General features: G+C 38.3%; 2 protein-coding genes across 3 annotated transcripts in view; one reads left to right on the forward strand and one right to left on the reverse strand.

Annotated features, from left to right (window-relative positions):
* The first annotated feature begins 1,320 nt into the window (after nucleotides 1–1,320).
* On the forward strand, nucleotides 1,321–12,141 carry psme3ip1 (proteasome activator subunit 3 interacting protein 1). Its single transcript, XM_077193356.1, has 8 exons — nucleotides 1,321–1,389; nucleotides 2,248–2,313; nucleotides 2,395–2,517; nucleotides 3,449–3,547; nucleotides 4,089–4,210; nucleotides 7,360–7,499; nucleotides 9,892–9,965; nucleotides 11,296–12,141. Exons 3-8 carry the CDS (start codon nucleotides 2,403–2,405, stop codon nucleotides 11,499–11,501), a joined length of 756 nt encoding a protein of 251 aa, XP_077049471.1. The 5' UTR covers nucleotides 1,321–1,389; nucleotides 2,248–2,313; nucleotides 2,395–2,402; the 3' UTR covers nucleotides 11,502–12,141.
* A 724-nt stretch (nucleotides 12,142–12,865) lies between these two features.
* Nucleotides 12,866–19,024, reverse strand: part of cpne2 (copine II) — a 28,640-nt gene continuing 22,481 nt past the window's right edge. For both annotated transcript variants that reach the window (XM_077193358.1, XM_077193357.1), the window contains exons 15-16: nucleotides 13,962–14,198; nucleotides 12,866–13,375 (exon numbers count right to left, since the gene is read on the reverse strand). In XM_077193358.1, coding sequence (XP_077049473.1) covers nucleotides 13,268–13,375; nucleotides 13,962–14,198 — 345 coding nt within the window. In that variant the 3' untranslated portion in view covers nucleotides 12,866–13,267. The remainder of the gene's footprint in view (nucleotides 13,376–13,961; nucleotides 14,199–19,024) is intronic.

The raw sequence follows: 19,024 nt of genomic DNA on the forward strand, positions 1-19,024 counted from the left end.
AAAACGTATACACAAAAGCTGGTTCAACACAAAGAAACAAACATCTGCAAGCAACCAGACATCTTTAAGACAGGTTTACTGGCATCTAAAATACTACCACCATTGCTTTTCTCTACTGTATTAATTAATTGGACAGGCAAAACAAAATTAGAAGACAACTGGAAAAACATTGACATATTCATAATATTAACAGGTTCAAATATATTTATAACATTTAAAGTATCCCGTTATTTTCCCCTTTATTAAAAACGTTCAAAGTAAAATGAAATTAATGGTAGGCTACTTTTTTTAACTGTTTAAAATTATGTACACTCAAATAATAAATAATAATAATATGATTGATTCTCGAAAGCTAAACTTTCCCAGGGGCCTATACCATGAAGCCGGTTTAGGTGACTAGCCAGCTATGTGGGTTTTAGGGACCATGCAAGTGGTTTGGCTTTTAGCAGTGTTCATCGCCATAGTAACTTACGCTCCACGGCTAACCTGGTCCGGGGCAGGTTATGTTCCAGGTGAGGTTGCAAACTGAACTTGGACCAATCAGCTGTGAGCAAAAAGAAACATGTCTTATGCGATAAAGTCACTCCACCTGTTTCTACTCCAAATTAAAGGTCACTACATAGCAAATGATTTTTTAAGACAAAATCGTCTGGTTTTTAGTGATGCTTATTTAGAATAATAAATTTGTATGATTTAGATATTATTTATGTAATTATTATACCCTTTATCAATCACACAGGTACAATTTTAGTTCATCAATTATTATTACCCAGTTTAAATGAATAAATATATAAAGGTAATATAAATACGCTTTAACATCAATAGATGAAGCTATAAAATGACTGCATGTGAGCTTAAATGTTAAATTCTCTCTATACCTTTATCAGCTGTATAAAATAACTTCAGAACTTTTACTTGCACTGATATACAGTAGCGAGACTTTTTCTTTTAGTTGTCCTCTTTCATAGACAGCTGTTTTCTTCTTGCTGTGTAAATTTGTTTAAATTCTCACTATTTTAATACTTTTATTTAATAAGTGAATTGCGCTGCTTCTCTCGCGAGAAATTAATCTCAGTTTCACTCTTTCTCAACATGTGATTGGCTGTTCGCTACTGATGTCACACTTAAACTCCTAAACTCAGGATCAAAGCCTGAGTTGACAGAGAAAGTTGATGATCAGCATCATTGTACCAACAAAGTCTGGTTGGATTGGTTTGGTTTTGTCAACTCTAAACTAATCCTGTAACCCTGAGTTTGTTCAACTACCATCATGGTACAGGCCCCAGGAAAACTACATTTCCCATTTACTGTTGTTCCTGCGTAGGAACTACGTGCCCTTAGCAGTTGTTGCTGAGGGGATGCTTTTACCAGGACACAAAACCGGACAAGGTAAATATCTGATACCATTTCCTTCTAAAAAAAATAATTATTTATTCCTTGTCTCCTCTTTGACTTTGGTCATTATTTGTCTGCCGTATAAAACAAACCGACTTTAGCGTTATATAATGTGTGTTAAACGAATAGCTGTATAACTATCACTGCTTGCTGATCCAGTAGTGAGTGCGATCAAAACCTTGCACGCTCGACTTCAGATCAATATTAGGCCCTGAAGCTGCGGTGCTGTCTCATTAAAATAATATTGCATTGTTCCTTGCATTCAAAATAAAGTAACCGTACGAAGTCACTGACCATTCTAACCTAAAATGCATTACATGTGTCGTTTTTATTTTGCTTTGATGTTTATTGTTATCACAATACTACTTGATACGTGCTGGGGTTTTTTTTTATCATGCACTTTCCACGTTCACAGTGGAAGTGTTGATAAACCATGGTTTGAGGTAGATTCATATTTAAGATTAATAATAGAGTAATATTTTTTTCTTTTCTGTGTGTTCCTAGCACCATTTCTGTGGTGTATATGCATATACTGGCTATCATACTGGCACTTTAAAATCGTTTTAATAGCAGAAAATCAAAGAAATAGGTACGTCTGGATCTGGAATTTAATACTTTCAGTGTTCAAACCCAGCACTGGGGGGCAGTGTTTACCTTTTCGTGCAGAATCTGTCATCATTGCTCGGACCAAAATCCACTTAATAGACCCGGGGCGGAGCATAAATTATATTGTGCTTCACATTTCAAGTGAATATTTAAATGCATTAGTTCTGCATACATTTATGACGTGTGCAATGATTTTTTTTATTATTATTACAATTTTTTATTCTCTGTCTCTGAATCTCTGAACAGAATCTCCTGCTGATGACTAAATGAACTACCTACAGTTTTTATCCTGATTAAATAAACCGCATTTTGGTGAGTTTTGATGGATTAAATATATTTATAAATGTGGTGATCAATACATAAATATCTCAAAAGTCTGCATGTGTTGTGTAGGTTCTGCCATGGCAGATGGTGTGGACCTCAGCCGGAAGTTTGTGTCAGAGTCTGAACTAGACGAGCTAAGGAAAAAAAGACAGGAAGAATGGGAGAAGGTCCGCAAACCAGATGACCCGGAGGGTGAGACGTTCACTTTGTCAGCACCAATCAGACAAATTAACAAGAGGCTTAAGGATTAGTTCACTTTCAAATAAAAATTTCCTGATAATTCACTCACCCCATGTCATCCAAGATGTCCATTTCTTTCTTTCTTCAGTTGAAAAGAAATTATGGTTTTTGAGGAAAACATTCCAGGATTTTTCTCCATATAATTGACTTCAATGGCAACCAACAGTTTGAAGGTCCAAATGTCAGTCTCAATTCAGCTTCAAAGGCTCGACACGATCCCAGTCGAGAAATAAGGGTCTTATCTAGCGAAACGATCTGTCATTTTCTAAAAAAAACAACAACAGTTATATACTTTTTAGCCACAAATGCCCGTCTTGTACCATCTCTGAGATGCGCCCCGCATTACGTCATCAGGTTGGAAAGGTCACGCGTGACATCGTTAAACATCCAGGATATGTACACGTAAGGACCATTTTAAACAATAACACAAATACATACCAACTACGTCACGTGCGACCTTTCAACGTGATGACGTAATGCGTGGCGCATCTGAGATATAGTAGATGATGGGAATTTGTGGTTAAAAAGTATATAATTACACTTTTTTTTAGAAAATGACATCGTTTCGCTAGATAACACCCTTATTTCTCGATTGGGGTCGTGTTGTTCCCTTGAAGCTGCATTGAGACTGACATTTGGACCTTCAAACCGTTGGTTGCCATTGAAGTCCATTATATGGAGAAAAATCCTGTAATGTTTTCCTCAAAAACCTTTTATTTCTTTTCGACTGAAGAAAGAAAGACATGGACATCTTGGATGACATGGGGGTGGAGTTAATTATCAGGACATTTTTATTTGAAATTGAACTACTCCTTTAATGATAGGCATTAATTCTCCCACATGTATTTGCAAGTTTTGACTGTTCATTCTCACTGCACCACAGAGGCCCCTGAGGAGGCGTATGACCCTCGATCTCTCTTCGAAAGGCTACAAGAGCAGAAAGACAAGAAACAGGAAGAATATGAGGAGCAGTTCAAATTCAGTAAGCGCTCATGCTGCTTTCCTCCCATATTTTCCATCCCTTTATTTTTCAGAAAGCCTAACTTTCAGATGACACGCATCGCACGGTCTCAGGTGGCTTGCCTCTCCCATCTATATTTGACCTCATTTTGGGGTTTATCCGTCACCGTTCGTGCAAAAACATGAGTGTGCTTGCATAGACATGCGCTGGTGTGTGTTTGAGCATGTCGGTGGGTGTCTATGAGTGTGAACAGATGGGAGTGATGGAGATCAAGAGCAGGTCTGTTCTTGCGGGGGGCTGATGGGGGACTGGCATGATCTTAGCATCTCGGCTTCATCTCCGTATCCCTGGTGACAAACCCACTCTCGGTCTCCCTAGCGACCATTGCTGCTCCTATTGCCGTTGATTCCAAGGGTGTTCTTGATCTACTAGCATGGTGGTCATATTCACAGACAATAGAACTGTTCATGATTGAGAAAAAATATAATTTTCATGACGCTCGGTTCCTCAGAAAGAACCGTTAATGGACTCTTTTTAATTCTATTGTTGTGTTTCTCCACAGAAAACATGGTTAAAGGCCTGGATGAAGACGAGTCCAGCTTTCTCGACGAAGTCTCTCGGCAGCAGTCTCTAATAGAGAAACACAGACGGGACGAGGAAGCTAAAGAGATAAAAGAATACAGGATATCCTTTTGCACCTTAAAGCACGTACAGTATTACTGTCATGCGCTCTTGAAAAAAATTGACAGGAAGTTTTGCTTTCTGCCCAAGTCTGTCTCTATGTTCACCTTCGTTAAGCTGATGGTAGAAGCTTCAGCTGTCAAGCGCAATGATGGCTGGCTGGTGAAAAGTAAAAAAAGAGTTCTTGTACCTTGTTACTGTGTATGTTCTCAAACGAGACAGCCCAAAGAGGAACCCAACGCACTGACAGAAATGCATGCTTGCTTGGCAAATGGCTTAGAGGTTTGGAAAACAGACAGTCTCCGTGTGCCGTTTCAAGTTGTTAACTTTGTTTTACAGATGGATGTTTTTGGACTCTGATACCTTGTCATGCAAAACCTTTCACATAAAGAACTTTTACTTGATGAAGAAATAGAAATACTTTTCAAAATTCATACGGAATGGTCACCAATTTATAATTTCGAGAAGAGGTCTGAAATCAAACTTCTTTGACTTGACAAGGAGTCTAAAAATAGACAAGGTGCTGAAAAAGTAGCGAAATGCGCCATAAACAGGTGTAATTTTCACCACTTTTTGCCAGCGCCGATATTGGTCCCACCACTTTTTGAAACATCTCGCGGCACGGATGTAATTAATACAAAATAAATTTCTCCAGTTGATTAGTAATTCGTTCGTTTGTGTAAATTATGAGGCAATCTGGTGCATACTGAGTGCTCGTTGCAGCTGTTATCAGTGGCGGAAGGCAACAGTGTTCTCTAAGCGCTCGTACACAGTCTTCACACAGACAAGCGCTTCAATCAATTGCTCAAGGTGCTTAAAAACCTACAACCTCTAGCACGACATGCTTAACAAATATTCTACCACCTGTGCATTCGCACACAAATGTTCAGTGCGGATCTACGTATTATTCAATAATGTAAATACTCTTGAGACTAACAATGGCTTGTATAATAGAAAATGCAGGGATGAAACTATCAAATATAATAATAAATTAAGCTCAATGTACTATTGAAATTGATTTCTGATGTTCTGAAATACACACTTTTTAAAGCAAAGTTGCCACTGGTTGTAAAGACCTGTTTACAGTAAGATTCAAAACTATATTAGCGTCCACACAAACACACGATAACTGTCTGTTTATTATGAGCGTGCGTTGCAGTTATATATTCTGTCACTTTAAATTTTCAAGGTATTTAAAGTCGGCACGAAACAGAAGTTGCGTTTGTCTTTTCTTCTCTATTGTGACACATATCCAAGATCTTCTCAAACAAGAAAAAATGTAGGGTGGGACATGATGTTGTCCAACAGGAATTGGTTCACTATTGCTGCGATTTCATGTGAGTGACAGGTTGTCCTGCTCTTGCGCCAGTAAACACATCATCAGAGGCCCTGTCCCAAATGGCACTTTCAGTCTTGTGGTCTTAACAGTGGCTGCCGCGTGCGCATGTCTATTAAGTCTATGAGACCCTAGGGTCGTAGCAGTGTCCCATTTTCTATTTTAAGTTTCAGAAGGGTGTTCGCGAGCGCCCCCTTTGCGGCCGATATGCGCCCGATGTGCACTTTTGCCGAGCCCGCACTGAAGCGAGCTCTGCAGCAGACTTCAACAAATACTGCAATATTCCATAAACAAATAATTGTACTTTTTTTTTCATTCTAATAAAAAAATCGTTCTAAATTGCCATTCACACAGGACAATAACAATAAAGTTTTAATAATTGTTTGATTCTATGAGAATAGGGAAGTTCACACTAAGGTCAAAGAACAAACATAGTTGGAACCAATTTCAGAATGATTTTTCCAACTGATGAACGGTAAAAACAATGACAGCCAATCAGAATCCACCCAAATTTAACGAGCTTGAGCATGGTGTACTGTATACGGTAGGGTGTGTTTTTTTGGGCCTCGACTTCAAATGTCAAGTGTTTCTCCGAAATCACTTATTGCACCTTTAATAGTCATAGTCTTTGGTTTGAAGTTTGAACAGGTCCTAAGGTCAAAGATGTCCATCTAGCGCATGTTTACATAAAAAAGTCAAGTGCTGCTTTATCTCTTCAGCGCCACAGAAAGAAAACATTTTATCAGCAGGGTATTCCAGAAATAAAAGTTAGCTTACTGTCACATATACCCTGAACTCTCGGTTGATTAACCCAAACCTTGCTTACTCGAGGTATACAGGCTACAAAAACATTTTGTTTTTGCAAAATTAAATTTAAACACATTTTAATTGTTTTTTATTTATTTTTTATGATTAAAAATTACATAAACTAAATGGTCCATTCCCTTGTTCCATTAAGATTTTTACAAAATGTTTTTATTAAGATCTAGGTTTTTTTTACTAATATAAAATTCTTAAATCATAATATGAATAATATTTAATGGTTATTCTATTCAATTAGATGGAAATTTACTATTAATGGAAATGTTTAAATCTTGAATAAAGGCTCGCGTGTGCTTGCTTGGTGTGTAACAATGAATTCTGAATTACTGAAGATTGTTCCACATTAGCACAATTTTGTTGCGTTAAACTATCGAAATTAAAGGTCATGCTTTTATCCAAATCATACAATTGATTTTCATCATGAAACATCTAATACGATCAGCTTTTCTCTTCTGCCAATCAGGTATGCCTGTGGATAGAAGGTTGGAGGATGCGTTGTCGTGGCAACTGAAACCTTTCTCGGGGCTTGATAACTGCATCTAAAAGCACTGCTGAGAACCATGATCTGTAGAATAATACAGTAATGTGCCCTAATTCTACTGAATTTGCCTCCTGTGGAGGCACCAAATTCTCTTACCTGTAACTGTGTCAACTTTTTAGGCCATCTGTATGCACTAAGCGAAAAAAGGAAGTAGGTTTGATTGCCGTGGTGGCTTCTGTGGTGACTTTTTTTGAGCAGTTGCCCTCTTTATCCTAGCTTCCTCATCTGTCTGTGGGTTTGTTCTTTTTGTGTGCTGTTAAAGTGGGGCTCTCCAAGAAGTTAATTTAGGTTTATGAGAATGTTTCAGTATAAAATGAAAAACTGCATTGGTCTAGTGGCTTACCACAACAGCAGTGTCGGAAAGTATGGCTGTCATGTTGCAGTGAAGTTTTCTCACAGTTTAATTACACCTAAGTGTATGTCAGTGATTTTTCCTTGACTAGTGAACCTCACAGCGCTCTACAGAAGCTGGCAGCCACCGAGAGCCAGAAGAAGGAGCCAGAGAAAAAGGCAGGACCCAAACCCTCAGAGACCCACAAAACCAGTCACCTGTCTCAGGCCCACCTGCTGGCTGGGGCAGTGAAACGACGCAGGTACCTCGACATCTATTCAATTATTATATTTAGGCCTGGTTTCACTGACAGGGCTTAGATTAAAGCCCAATTTATTCTTCTGCATCGAACTCAAGCCGTAGCTATGTCATAGGCTGTGTGTAGCGCGCGTACCCTGATATGCACCTCTCCAAAAATGTAACAACGCGTCAATTATACGAGGACACAAGCGCTGTGATTGGTCTGTTAGAACCCCTCCCTCCGGTTTCACATGCTCCCTCGCATGTGTAATTGCGCATCACTGCGGACAACGACGCAGAATTATAAATGAAGACCAACGCATAGTCTATAGCGTCGGTCCGACGCAGAAGTATAAATCAGCCTTAAGCCTGGACTAGGCCTCAGTTAAAGCTGCAGTCCGTAGTTTTTCCTCTTTGTCGCCATCTCTGTTCAAAATCTGCAATTGCAGTTATTCACGGAATTATCAACTTTACGTGGGTTGTGCCTCGGCACGGCACAGCGCGGATGAATCCAATGTTTTGAAGAGAATGTGCGGCTGTCAGTCACTGCGCGGTGTGGATACTGGCATTCGGAATTACAGATTCTACTTTTTGGAAGTATGACCAACATAAGAATTTTCACCGGAAAATGTCATCTGAACAAGTAAGTAACCACTTTTGTTCTGACCAAAAAAGCATTGCAGTAAATCGCACTGATTAAATCTAACGATCGATTATCATATCACGTCAAACCGTGCAAATTATACTTTGTTCCTAAATTGTTAATGTTAACAACATCAGCATTGCGTGAATACATTTAATGTGTATTAGGGCTACCTGTAGTTAAGTTTCCATTTCTGTGCAGCCTAATTTCTAATTGTCATACCAACAAATTAATGTTCCTTAGAACTTGTACTCTTTGAAATGCAAACACGCATATGTATTGTTGTTTTCGCATGTGCCCGGTTGCAGTCTCTTTTTTTCTGTAGGAAGTCCGAAGTCTTTTGCATTTTAAAATGGGTGAATCTCAAGTTGTCACTGGTGATTGTCGTTTGAACCTTTCTGGATCCGCCATCAAATTGATGAGTTTAATTATCAAGTGCTGTGAGAAAAGACTATAACTCTCTACCACCAACATCCACACACGCAATATAGCCTACTAGCCGAGACTCCTCCTTAATGTGTACATAAGATGTGACGTAATGACGCAAAGACATGCTCGAATTTCCCACGGAAATCCACCAGTACCACTGGAATTAAAAACATAACAAGCTTACCGTTTTGAATCAAGCAAAGGCAAGCAGATAGTTTTGAACACTGGCTGGTTATGTACCTGCTCAAATTTATTTTGGATAATTTTTAACCCGAAAAGTTACGGACTGGAGCTTTAAATTAGAACATTTAAGTAGCTTTTATAAAAGTGCCTTAGAAAAAAAAACATTACTGGTGTGCATCTTGAGACAAAACAATGGCACTGACATATTTTAAGATAAGTCAGTGTAAGTTGAACAGCTCAAACATGCATTTTAGTCTAGGACTATAGGCTTAAAGGGATAGTTCACCCAAAAATAAAAATTCTGTCAGTATTTACTCACCCTCATGTTGTTCCAACCCCGTAAGACCTTCGTTCATCTTCGGAACGCGAATTAAGATATTTTTGATGAAATCTGAGTCCATATAGTCCATAGGCTTCTTGAAGGATTGAAACTTGCCGGCCTCAAAGTTATTAAAGACATCGTTAAAATAGTCCAAGTGACTACAGTGGCACAATATTAAGTTTATCAAGCAACGAGAATACTTTTTGTGTGAAAAAACAAACATAAATAAGGACTTTATTTCAACTATTCATTTCCTTCTCTTTGGGCCTCTAGTCAGTTAACGTAGTGTAGTAGCGTAGAGCTACGTCACACGTAGGCTCACTATTGGCCGACGCTGGTCATGTGGGTGATGCGTGTGACGTACAACAACAGATCGTACCCTGTTAAACTAGTAACCTGACTCGAGGCCCAGAGAGAAGGAAATGAATAGTTGAAATAAAGTCGTTATTTTTGGGGGGGTTTTGCGCACAAAAAGTGTTCTCGTCGTTTGATAAACTTAAGATTGAGCCACTGTAGTCACTTGGACTATTTTAACGATGTCTTTAATAACTTTTCGAGGCTGGCAAGTTCAATCCCTGAAGAAGCCTACGGAGGAGTGATCCAGCTCTCAGATTTCATCAAAAATATCTTAATTCGTGTTCCGAAGATGAACGAAGGTCTTACGGGGTTGGAACAACATGAGGGTGAGTAAATACTGACAGAATTTTCATTTTTGGGTGAACTATCCCTTTAAGCTTTGTCTGTGAAATCGAGCATTAATGTATTTTAAACGTAGAAATCTGAGACTGTATATTCTTTATGTATAATGATTTGTGATTCATTTTTGTCTTTGTACAGCTCATCTCAGTCCTCAGAAGGGAGTAAAAAGCAGAAAGTAGAGGAGACGGTAGTCGGCAATGGCAGTCAGACAGGTGAGCATTGTAGTGTAATGCTGCCTTCACTTAATGTAATGATGTAAAGTGATTTCTCTGTTTTAATTGCTTTAAAAAAGAAATGCACCAAAACATTATAGCGGACATATTTTGTAAAATGTTTTTAGAAGTTTAATACCTTAATCTTAAGATTGTCTTTTATGGCAGAAAATAATTTTTAATGACTCATTTTTCATTTAACAATTTTTTTAATTGATTTTCTATTAAACCATTTAGCATTTTCTACAGCACTCATTTTTCATTTAACAATTTTTTTAATTGATTTTCTATTAAACCATTTAGCATTTTCTACAGCACATATTGGACCAAATGTATGCAAACATATTATGACTGTTATACTGATAGTAATCAATATGAAAGATTTTGATGACTCATTTTGTTAAAAACAAACAAACATGTACACAACTGAACACTAGTTTTGGGTCAGTTTTTAGGAAATTACACTTTTATTCAGCAATGATACATTAAGTTGATCAAAAGCAACAGTTAAGACTTTTACATTGTTTTTTTGAAATTTCTATTTATTAAAGAATCCTGGGGGGAAAATTATCTTAGTTTTCACAAAAATATTTAGCAGCAAAACTGTTTTCAACATTGATAATAATAAGAAATGTTGTTCACACTTTAGTTTAGGGTCCAATTCTCACTATTAACTAACTAACTATTAACTATGACTTTTGCCTCAATAAACTCATTACTAGTTATAAAAAGTTAGTAAGGTAGTATAGGTTAGGTATTGGTTTGGATTTAGAATATGGTCATGCAAAATAACGAGTTAATATGTGCTTTATAAGTACTAATAAACAGACAATATCCTGGTAATATGCAGGTTAATAAGCGACTGGTTAATAGTGAGAACCCTAAACTAAAGTGGACCCTAAACTAAAGTGTTACAGAAATGTTTCTTGAGCACCAAATCAGCATATTAATATGATATCTGAAGGATCATGTGATAATGAAAACTTGAGTAATGATGCTGAAAATTCAGCTTTACCATCACATGAATACATTTAAAATATATTAAAATTTTAAATTGTAATAATATTTCACAATAGACATTAATTGAAAGCGCATTTGTCAACATTATTTTTTTTTTTACTGACAGAAAATTCTGTAGCATTCGACAGCACTTGTATTTTACCTGGAATATTTTTTTAAATAATGTAAATGTAAGCGTGTTTTAATATTTACTGCTAGAAATCAAGAGAAACATATTGATTCACCTTCCCACATTAACCTGCCACGTCAGATGTCAAATGCATCAGAGAATGCGTGCGCTCTATGTGCGTGTATTGTTTTGTGTTCTCAGAGCAGGAGGCGGTCGAGCCCAAATCCCCTGCCGTGGACATGACCCGCTCGGGCGTTCTCCACCTGCCCTCCGCCGCTGTATGCGTGGGCATCCTGCCAGGGCTCGGCGCTTACTCCGGCAGCAGTGATTCTGAGTCCAGCAGCGACAGCGAAGGTAGCGAGATTGAGATTGGCTCTCCCATAAAACGCTACAGGCTCTTCAGATAGACACACTGACAGAACACACTCACTATCACCTGTGCTGCCCTAGGCTTGGGTGCCGCCCCCTTGCCTTCTCAGCGGCGCGATTTAGCTTAAACGTCTAAAACGATTTAGCTCTAGGTATCCGTTATTTCAGTGTTGGATAAGGATGTTTAGTACACTTGCTTGATGTTTATTAAAGGCTTTAATGTTAACTTCTATTGTGGTTGTTGATGTCTTGTGCTTTCAAAACATGACACTTCCCCCATCCTCCTCATATTGCGTTCTATACAGTTTAAACCCTTGGCAGCTTAACCTGGTGACGCACCTTCCCATCTACCCACCCTTGCGGTTTGCAGAGCTCTAGTGGACAAGGGGACACTGACTGACAGCTGTGGATCAAGAAGACATGAAACATTTAGTCCCAATCTCTGACCATCACAGGACAAAGCAGACATACTATGGGCTTATTTGAAGATGTTTAAAAGTCCTGGTTGAATTTTACATAAGTTTGATGTTTTTTTTTTTTTTAAGACAAAATGCTGCAATGCTAAGAAAGCTGGAATTTTCAAGAACTGTGCCCTATAAGGACATGAATCTGTGTTTGACTGTTCACTGGGAAATAACCAGTGATGACAGAATGGAAAATAAATGTGTTTCTCACGTTTTTGGGCTTTTTTCTCTTTTTTTTTATCAACATAAAACCGAATTCACGACTCATTTTAGTTCTGTAATAATGTGAGTTTCTGAGTGAAACTGAATATTCAGTGAGGAAAAATTAATGGATTGTGAAAAATTTCCATATGAGAATTGAGGCAGACTTGAATGAATTTTTTGTTAATTGTGGAGAATTACTCCCCACTTGAAATGCTGTGAGCTGCTTTTTAAGAGGCTTTTTGAGGGTGAAGGTTAATTTCGCCCCTGGAAGCATTTCAGTGTTTCAATTACGTAAGTAAAAGTAACCTTTTTTTAATATTAGCGTTAATCGGGATTAATAGAGTTAACTAGTTTTAATGAAGATTTGTAATAGGCTGCAGTAACCTAAAACAATGCCTAAATAGCTACAGTATTTGGCTACTTTTTAAAGGGATAGTTCACCCAAAAGTTTAAATTCTGTTATCAGTTACTCAACGATTAAATTCCAAGACTTTCATTCATCTTCGGAACACCAATGAAGAAATTTTTAATATTCCCTAGTTGTTTATCCATTAAAAGTCCATTTAGATTTATATCAAAGTGATCTATAAGAGATCTAAAAGAACAGCAGTGCTTGATCACTTAGAAATAGTGTTACTTGAAGGTGTTAATGTGACTCACTAACAACCTGCAGCTCGAAATCCATTCCCGAATCAATGCGTTTCTGCAAAATGTGATGTGTGCACCAGTCATTATTTTCTCAAATGAAATTTATTGACCTGAGTGGAACATACACAACCAATAAAACTGTACAAAAATCAACAACACCACCTTGACCATGGCACCATACGCATATCACTTAATACAAATCACTACATAAAAGGTACTCTTTAGCTTTCACTTCTCTTAAAACACAGAAAACGGTAGTATAAAGTTACATTCAACCAAACACTGTTACATATTTTGTGATAGACACACAAATGGCATTTCAATCGATAATTCGTCATACATGTATATATTTATATATATAAACAAATAAATAAAAACAGTTATGTACAGAAAAAACATGCATTTTGTCCATTGAAGTGGTCAAGGAGGGTTTGTAAACAGTTAGCAGGTTTTGGCAACATGCAGTGTGAACTTCAGGCTTCCGGCTCTTATTCCGGCATTGTGTTGCTAGGCGACAGGTTCCTCTGTTTGAAATACTGTGTGACCTGTTGCGGCAGCTCTGCCAATACGGATTTGGCTAAAGTCTCCTTCGGAGCCTGTGAGAACAACAAACACATGCAACGACATCATTGAGGATGCATATTTAAGTACAAGCTGGCAGTGGACACTTGTTAGATTGTTAAATCCACTTCCATGTAATGAAAACGAAGAAATGGCAGACACATTCGGTTGTGTGGCGGTGAATGTTGGCACTGTTTCCTCCCATATTCTCTCTAAGCTAAATGAATTTTAATTTCCTCTGAATGGAGCCCAAATGAGGCAGTGCTGCCCGTTCCCTCCTGCTGTTGAGGAAATCACATGGCCCACAGACCGCCTACTCGTACTCCTACTGAAGATTCTGTTTACAAACGTGATCCAGGATTGGATTCACTTCAGAACAACAAGAAACTATCCAGAGGTCTGTGGCAACAGAAATATTGATTATATGCGTAAGCAAAAGCCTCTGGGTCAATTCATCTGCATAATATTGAGAGTTTAATGCTGCTGCTCGATAAAGACTTTTGACCCTGCATTGAGATAACCATTTTTAAAGCATTGAATCATCCACCCAGAGAGAATACCTTTATATAACTGAAACCATGTATAATCAAGAGATCAAGCGAGAGAGGGAATCGGACTCACGTTTCGAAAGTCCCTGAATGGGACAAACTGCACAATGTCTCGGACTGCCTCCTCTCCTGTGTAGGATCGCAGCACGCTGCTGTCTCCATCCAGAAACTCCATGGCGGTGAAGTCGGCGTTGCCCACCCCGATGATAATGATAGACATGGGAAGCTTGGCGGCTTGCACTATAGCGTGACGTGTTTCGTCCATGTCGCTGATCACTCCGTCAGTAATAATCAGTAGTGTGAAGTATTGCTGCAAAAGAAGAAAGAGAAACTATAAAAGGAGCCTGTGGAACGGTCACATGCTCACATTTCTCTTCATCCCAGTGCTGTAATCTTAAATAGCACATGAACCAAATTTTGTTCATTTCCTGGAATCATCTTGTTAATTCAAACAGTTTCAAATCAAACAGTTTTAAATCAAATCAGAGGCTACGATACTGTAAATGCAACTTGATTTTTACATTTTCAAAGAAAATTATTGGGTTTGCCAATACAGAATGCGGTGCCACAAGGGTGCTCTGAGTGGCTGGTAGAGTCAGGGCTCTAGACTGCAGCCAAATGTTCGCATTTAGTGACTTTTTTCTGTCGCTGCGACTAAATTTGTTAGAGGTCGCACTGGTGCCACCACCACATTGCCCAACTGATAAGAGCGGTCATTTCTGTTGCATATGAGAAACATCAAACGATCACGTGACACTGTTACTACACAGCGCTCAGAGATCCAGTGAGAAAGCGTTTGAATTTGCCGCAGTATTAATAACATCGCTACTGCGTGATCTAGTACGAAGCATTCAAATTCCGCGCAGAATTCTCTGTTATAAACCATAGATACCAGATCAAAAAAAGCTGAATGGAAACCAGGAGAAACATTGTGTCATGAACGAAAACAGTAGGCTTTTCAGTCCACAAATCACCAACATTCACCCTGGATTTAACTGTAACTGTAAACATGGTATTGTGGCAGAAATAGTTGAATGTTTTTACATTATTCATATTTAGGGCTCGTACAACCTTTTGAAAGAGAAATTCAAGCACTTTTCAAGGACTTTCAAGTGCTTCACACTTTTTCCAGCTATGATTTTCCTAAATATGATCCAGTTAAATTTTATTTTTAATGTGATGACCAAAAACATGTTTTCATTTATCAGAGATTGTTCCCAAAGTTTCAAGATGTAGGGAAACTAGCACGTGGCGAACAAACTCTTTTAATTAATGCAGTTGCTAGGATGTACAGTAGCTAGGGTGTTCTAGGTGATTTCTAGGGCATTGCTATGGTGTTTTGGCTGGTTGCTAGGACATTGCTATGGTGTTTTGTGGGTTTACTTACCCAAGTCAAAAGAGACTTTTCTATGATTTTCTTGGCCCTAGATATGGAGTGCACAATGATGTGGTTGCTAGGGCATTGCTAAGATTTTTGGTGTAATTGCTAGGGGGATGCTATGCGGTTGCTAAGGTGTTTGGGGTATTTCCTATGCTGTTGCTAGGGTGTAGCTAGCAGATTGTTGAAGTGTTCGGGGTGCTTTACTTAAGTCCCAATTCAAAAGAAACATTTCTATGATTTTCTAGGTCAGACATTGAGTCCACGATGGTGCTCTGGGTAGTTGCCTAGGTGTTTGGAATATGTGGCTGCTAAGGAATTTTGGGTAGTTGCTGGGTTGTTGTTAGCTGTTGCTGTTGCTTTTCTAGGTGGTTGCTACCGGGTTATTAAAATGTTCTGGGAGGTGTTTTGGGGGTTTACTCACCCAAGTCCCAAGTAAAAAAGTGCCATTTCTATGATTTTCTCTGTCCTAGACATGAAGTCCATTCTTAATATAAATGGCCTTTTTATCATCCGCCTGGTGAAAATCATATATAATGTACACTGTGTGCAGAATTATTAGGCAAGTGAGTATTTTGACCATATCATCATTTTTATGCAGTTTTTTTTTTTTTTTTTTTTTTAAGTATTTCAGGTGATGTGTTTTTGCGTAATGATGAGGGAGGGTGAGGCCTAAGGAGATCAACACCCTATATCAAGGTGTGCATAATTATTAGTCGGCTTCTTTTCCTCAGGTAAAATGGGCCAAAAAAGAGATTTAACTGACTCAGAAAAGTCAAAAATTGTAAAAGGTCTTTCAGAGGGATGCAGTACTCTTGAAATTGCTAAGATATTGGGGCGTAATCACAGAACCATCAAACGTTTTGTAGCAAATACTCAACAGAGTCGCAAGAATACGTGTTGAGAAAAAAACACAAATGAACTGGCAAAGATTTGAGAAGAATCAAACGTGAAGCAACCAGGAACGCATTATCCTCCAGTGCTGTCATATTCCAGAATATAGGCTATATTGGTCACTGATTTTTTTTATTTATTTTTTTTATGTCAGAAATGTTTATTTTGTAAATTGACTTTTTTTGTGAATTATTCTCACTTTAACAGATGAAAATTGATAAGTGAGATGGGAACATTTTCATTTTTCTGCATAATAATTGTGCACACAGATATTCTCCTAAGAAAGCCAAAACCTCACTTTTACTTCCTTAAATAATCAGGATTGAGGTTTATTAACATTTTGGATTTACTGAGAGCACTGTAGTTGTTCAATAATAAAATGAATCCTAAAAAATACAACTTGCCTAATAATTGTGCACACAGTGTATAATCGCTTAAAAAAGCCCAAGCTCAATGATTTGATGTTTTGAAAAACCTCTGACCCTTACTTATGAACAACAGTATTTAGGAAGAGCTGCTAATGACAGATATTTCATCTAGCCCCAAACCCGACAGTTTACTCTAAGATACAAAGACAGAGTGAAGGAAAATAAGATACGTTTATGGGCTGTAATTCACGGCCCTCCCCCCACACGAAACAGGCAGACAGAAGCTGGAGTAGATGTGTGGAGGGATTTACGCTGTCACTTTCCCTCCCTCCTGCTCTCCGTGGCAGCTCTTCTCTGACAGTAACACTTAGCATGGAGCGCTGCGGGTCTCTCAAACCATAATTCATAGGCACAATACTTCAATACTTCCTCCAGGAGTCCATTCTAACTACACACTCTCTGAAAGAAGAAAGTTGGATCTGCCACAGCAAAAGTTACACATAGGAACTGGGGCTTTAGAGGCCGATCTAAAAGCTAATTGGCCTTAAATTTAGCTGGTGATGTGACCTGAATAAGCCTACCGCACAGGAAATTGTTCTTTATTTTTTCACTGGGGTGAGCCGAGATAAAAATATAGTTAATATATTTATCACAGTACACACTCTTGTGGACAACTAATCTTTGTGTCAAGTGACTCCAAACAGCGTTGCATAATGAAACATTATGCTGAAGTGTTCCCTCGCTTGCTCTAAAAAATATTGAATCGCTTATGCTGTCTATGGCATAATTGTGGAGCTTACTAAGGCAAGTACTCAGAGCACACTACCATCATGGTGGCGATTTTTGAACAGGCAAGTACCACTTATATATTCCTAAAAATTCTCTCTAAAAAAAAAGTTATTTGGATTGCAAGAGATCACTGAATATTAGGGGTGTAACGGTACACAAACATGACGGTTCGGTACGTACCTCGGTATTGAAGTCACGGTACAGTACGGGTTCGGTACAGCAGGAGGGAGAAAACGAAACACAATATTGCTTCTTTTTTTCTTTAAATTAAACTGTTTTTTAAACAAATGTGTATATGTGTTTAAATAAATTACATTATAATTAAAATTTTCTAAAGGATAAAAAAAAATCTATCTTAGCTAATGCTGTAAACTATATGGGAAGCCCTTAATTACAAATTTCTATAATATTAAAGGTTACAATTAACAACCGAGCCCAAATTATTCAATTGAGTTGCTATTTATTTGTAGATATCGACAAGTGTAAATTTGCATTAACTTCTAATTCTAATTATAAAGCTAATTTTCTACTTCAATTCATTTTTGAAATATAAATATTTACACAGTGGCTGTCCGCTGTCATAACTTGTTTTCATGACAAATCTATTTAAACATACCTTAAATAGGCTAATCAAGACATTACAAACAGGTAAAGTAAATAGAATAAATAGGGCGTATATAATGCATATACAAAATGCTTCTCTCTAGAGTTCCTTTCCCTAGTGAACTAACCTGCTGCCATCACTAAATAGCTACCTGAGGTAAATGTAATGCTATGTGAGATATTATACTCAAGCTGTTTTATTGATATCTTTCGGCAGTTCTCCTTCTGCGTTTTTTACTGGTAGCAAACAGCGTTGTACTGCCGCACGCCCCCTTCTGGATTGGAGTGTGGATCGCCTGTGACTGAATGTATGCGATAAGTACCGTACGGTACGGGACGAATACATACCGTTACACCACCCCTACAGAGTATAATTACCAAGAAGGCAACATAAACAGTGGACATTCATCTGAATCAGAAACAGAAGAAATCCAAGACCATGCCCTCTTCCCTTAGGTGTATTATGACCAAATGAGCAGTACATTCATGCGTAACGGAACAAGGGACGAGGCTGTGCCCCCTGCCCAAACAGCCATACTGTATTGCTGAGACACTGTGGGCAACACATCCTGTAGACACTGTGTTAACCGTCCTAAATATACTCACTCAGAACGTAACGAAGTCACACAAGCTGTCTTATCACTTATCATCCAAATAACCAACATACAACAAACTAAAACCCCCAAGATAACGCAGGAAACACGTTGGCACACAATCCTAATTCGTTTGGATCCCCTAACCTTTACAAAGACACTGTTTGGACAGGCTTAAACACAGTTAGTATCTGCTGGCTGCTGGGTTTCTTGCGGTCCCTGCCCAATGTCACCAGCAGTGGACTGTGTATGACAGCGACCTCTTCCTCCCTGCTGTGGCCTCTGAAGTCTGGCCTTTTGATGTGCTATAACAGACAGCCTCATTAGCGTCTCATTACACAGAGCAGAGACGTATACAGTCGCTTAATTGAATATTTACAGACACATATAATTGATTGATTGCCTCATAAAGTGCTCTAGCACACAATTTACACACCCATAATGCAGCACTTCCGAAACCACATTTCTTGATTTGGAAACCGTTCTCTGGAAGTTTCTTCTTCAGCTTCAA

The sequence above is a fragment of the Siphateles boraxobius genome, unplaced genomic scaffold (assembly GCF_051911475.1).
Source record: "Siphateles boraxobius isolate OS27281-9 unplaced genomic scaffold, OSU_SipBor_1 31, whole genome shotgun sequence".
NCBI lineage: Eukaryota > Metazoa > Chordata > Actinopteri > Cypriniformes > Leuciscidae > Siphateles > Siphateles boraxobius.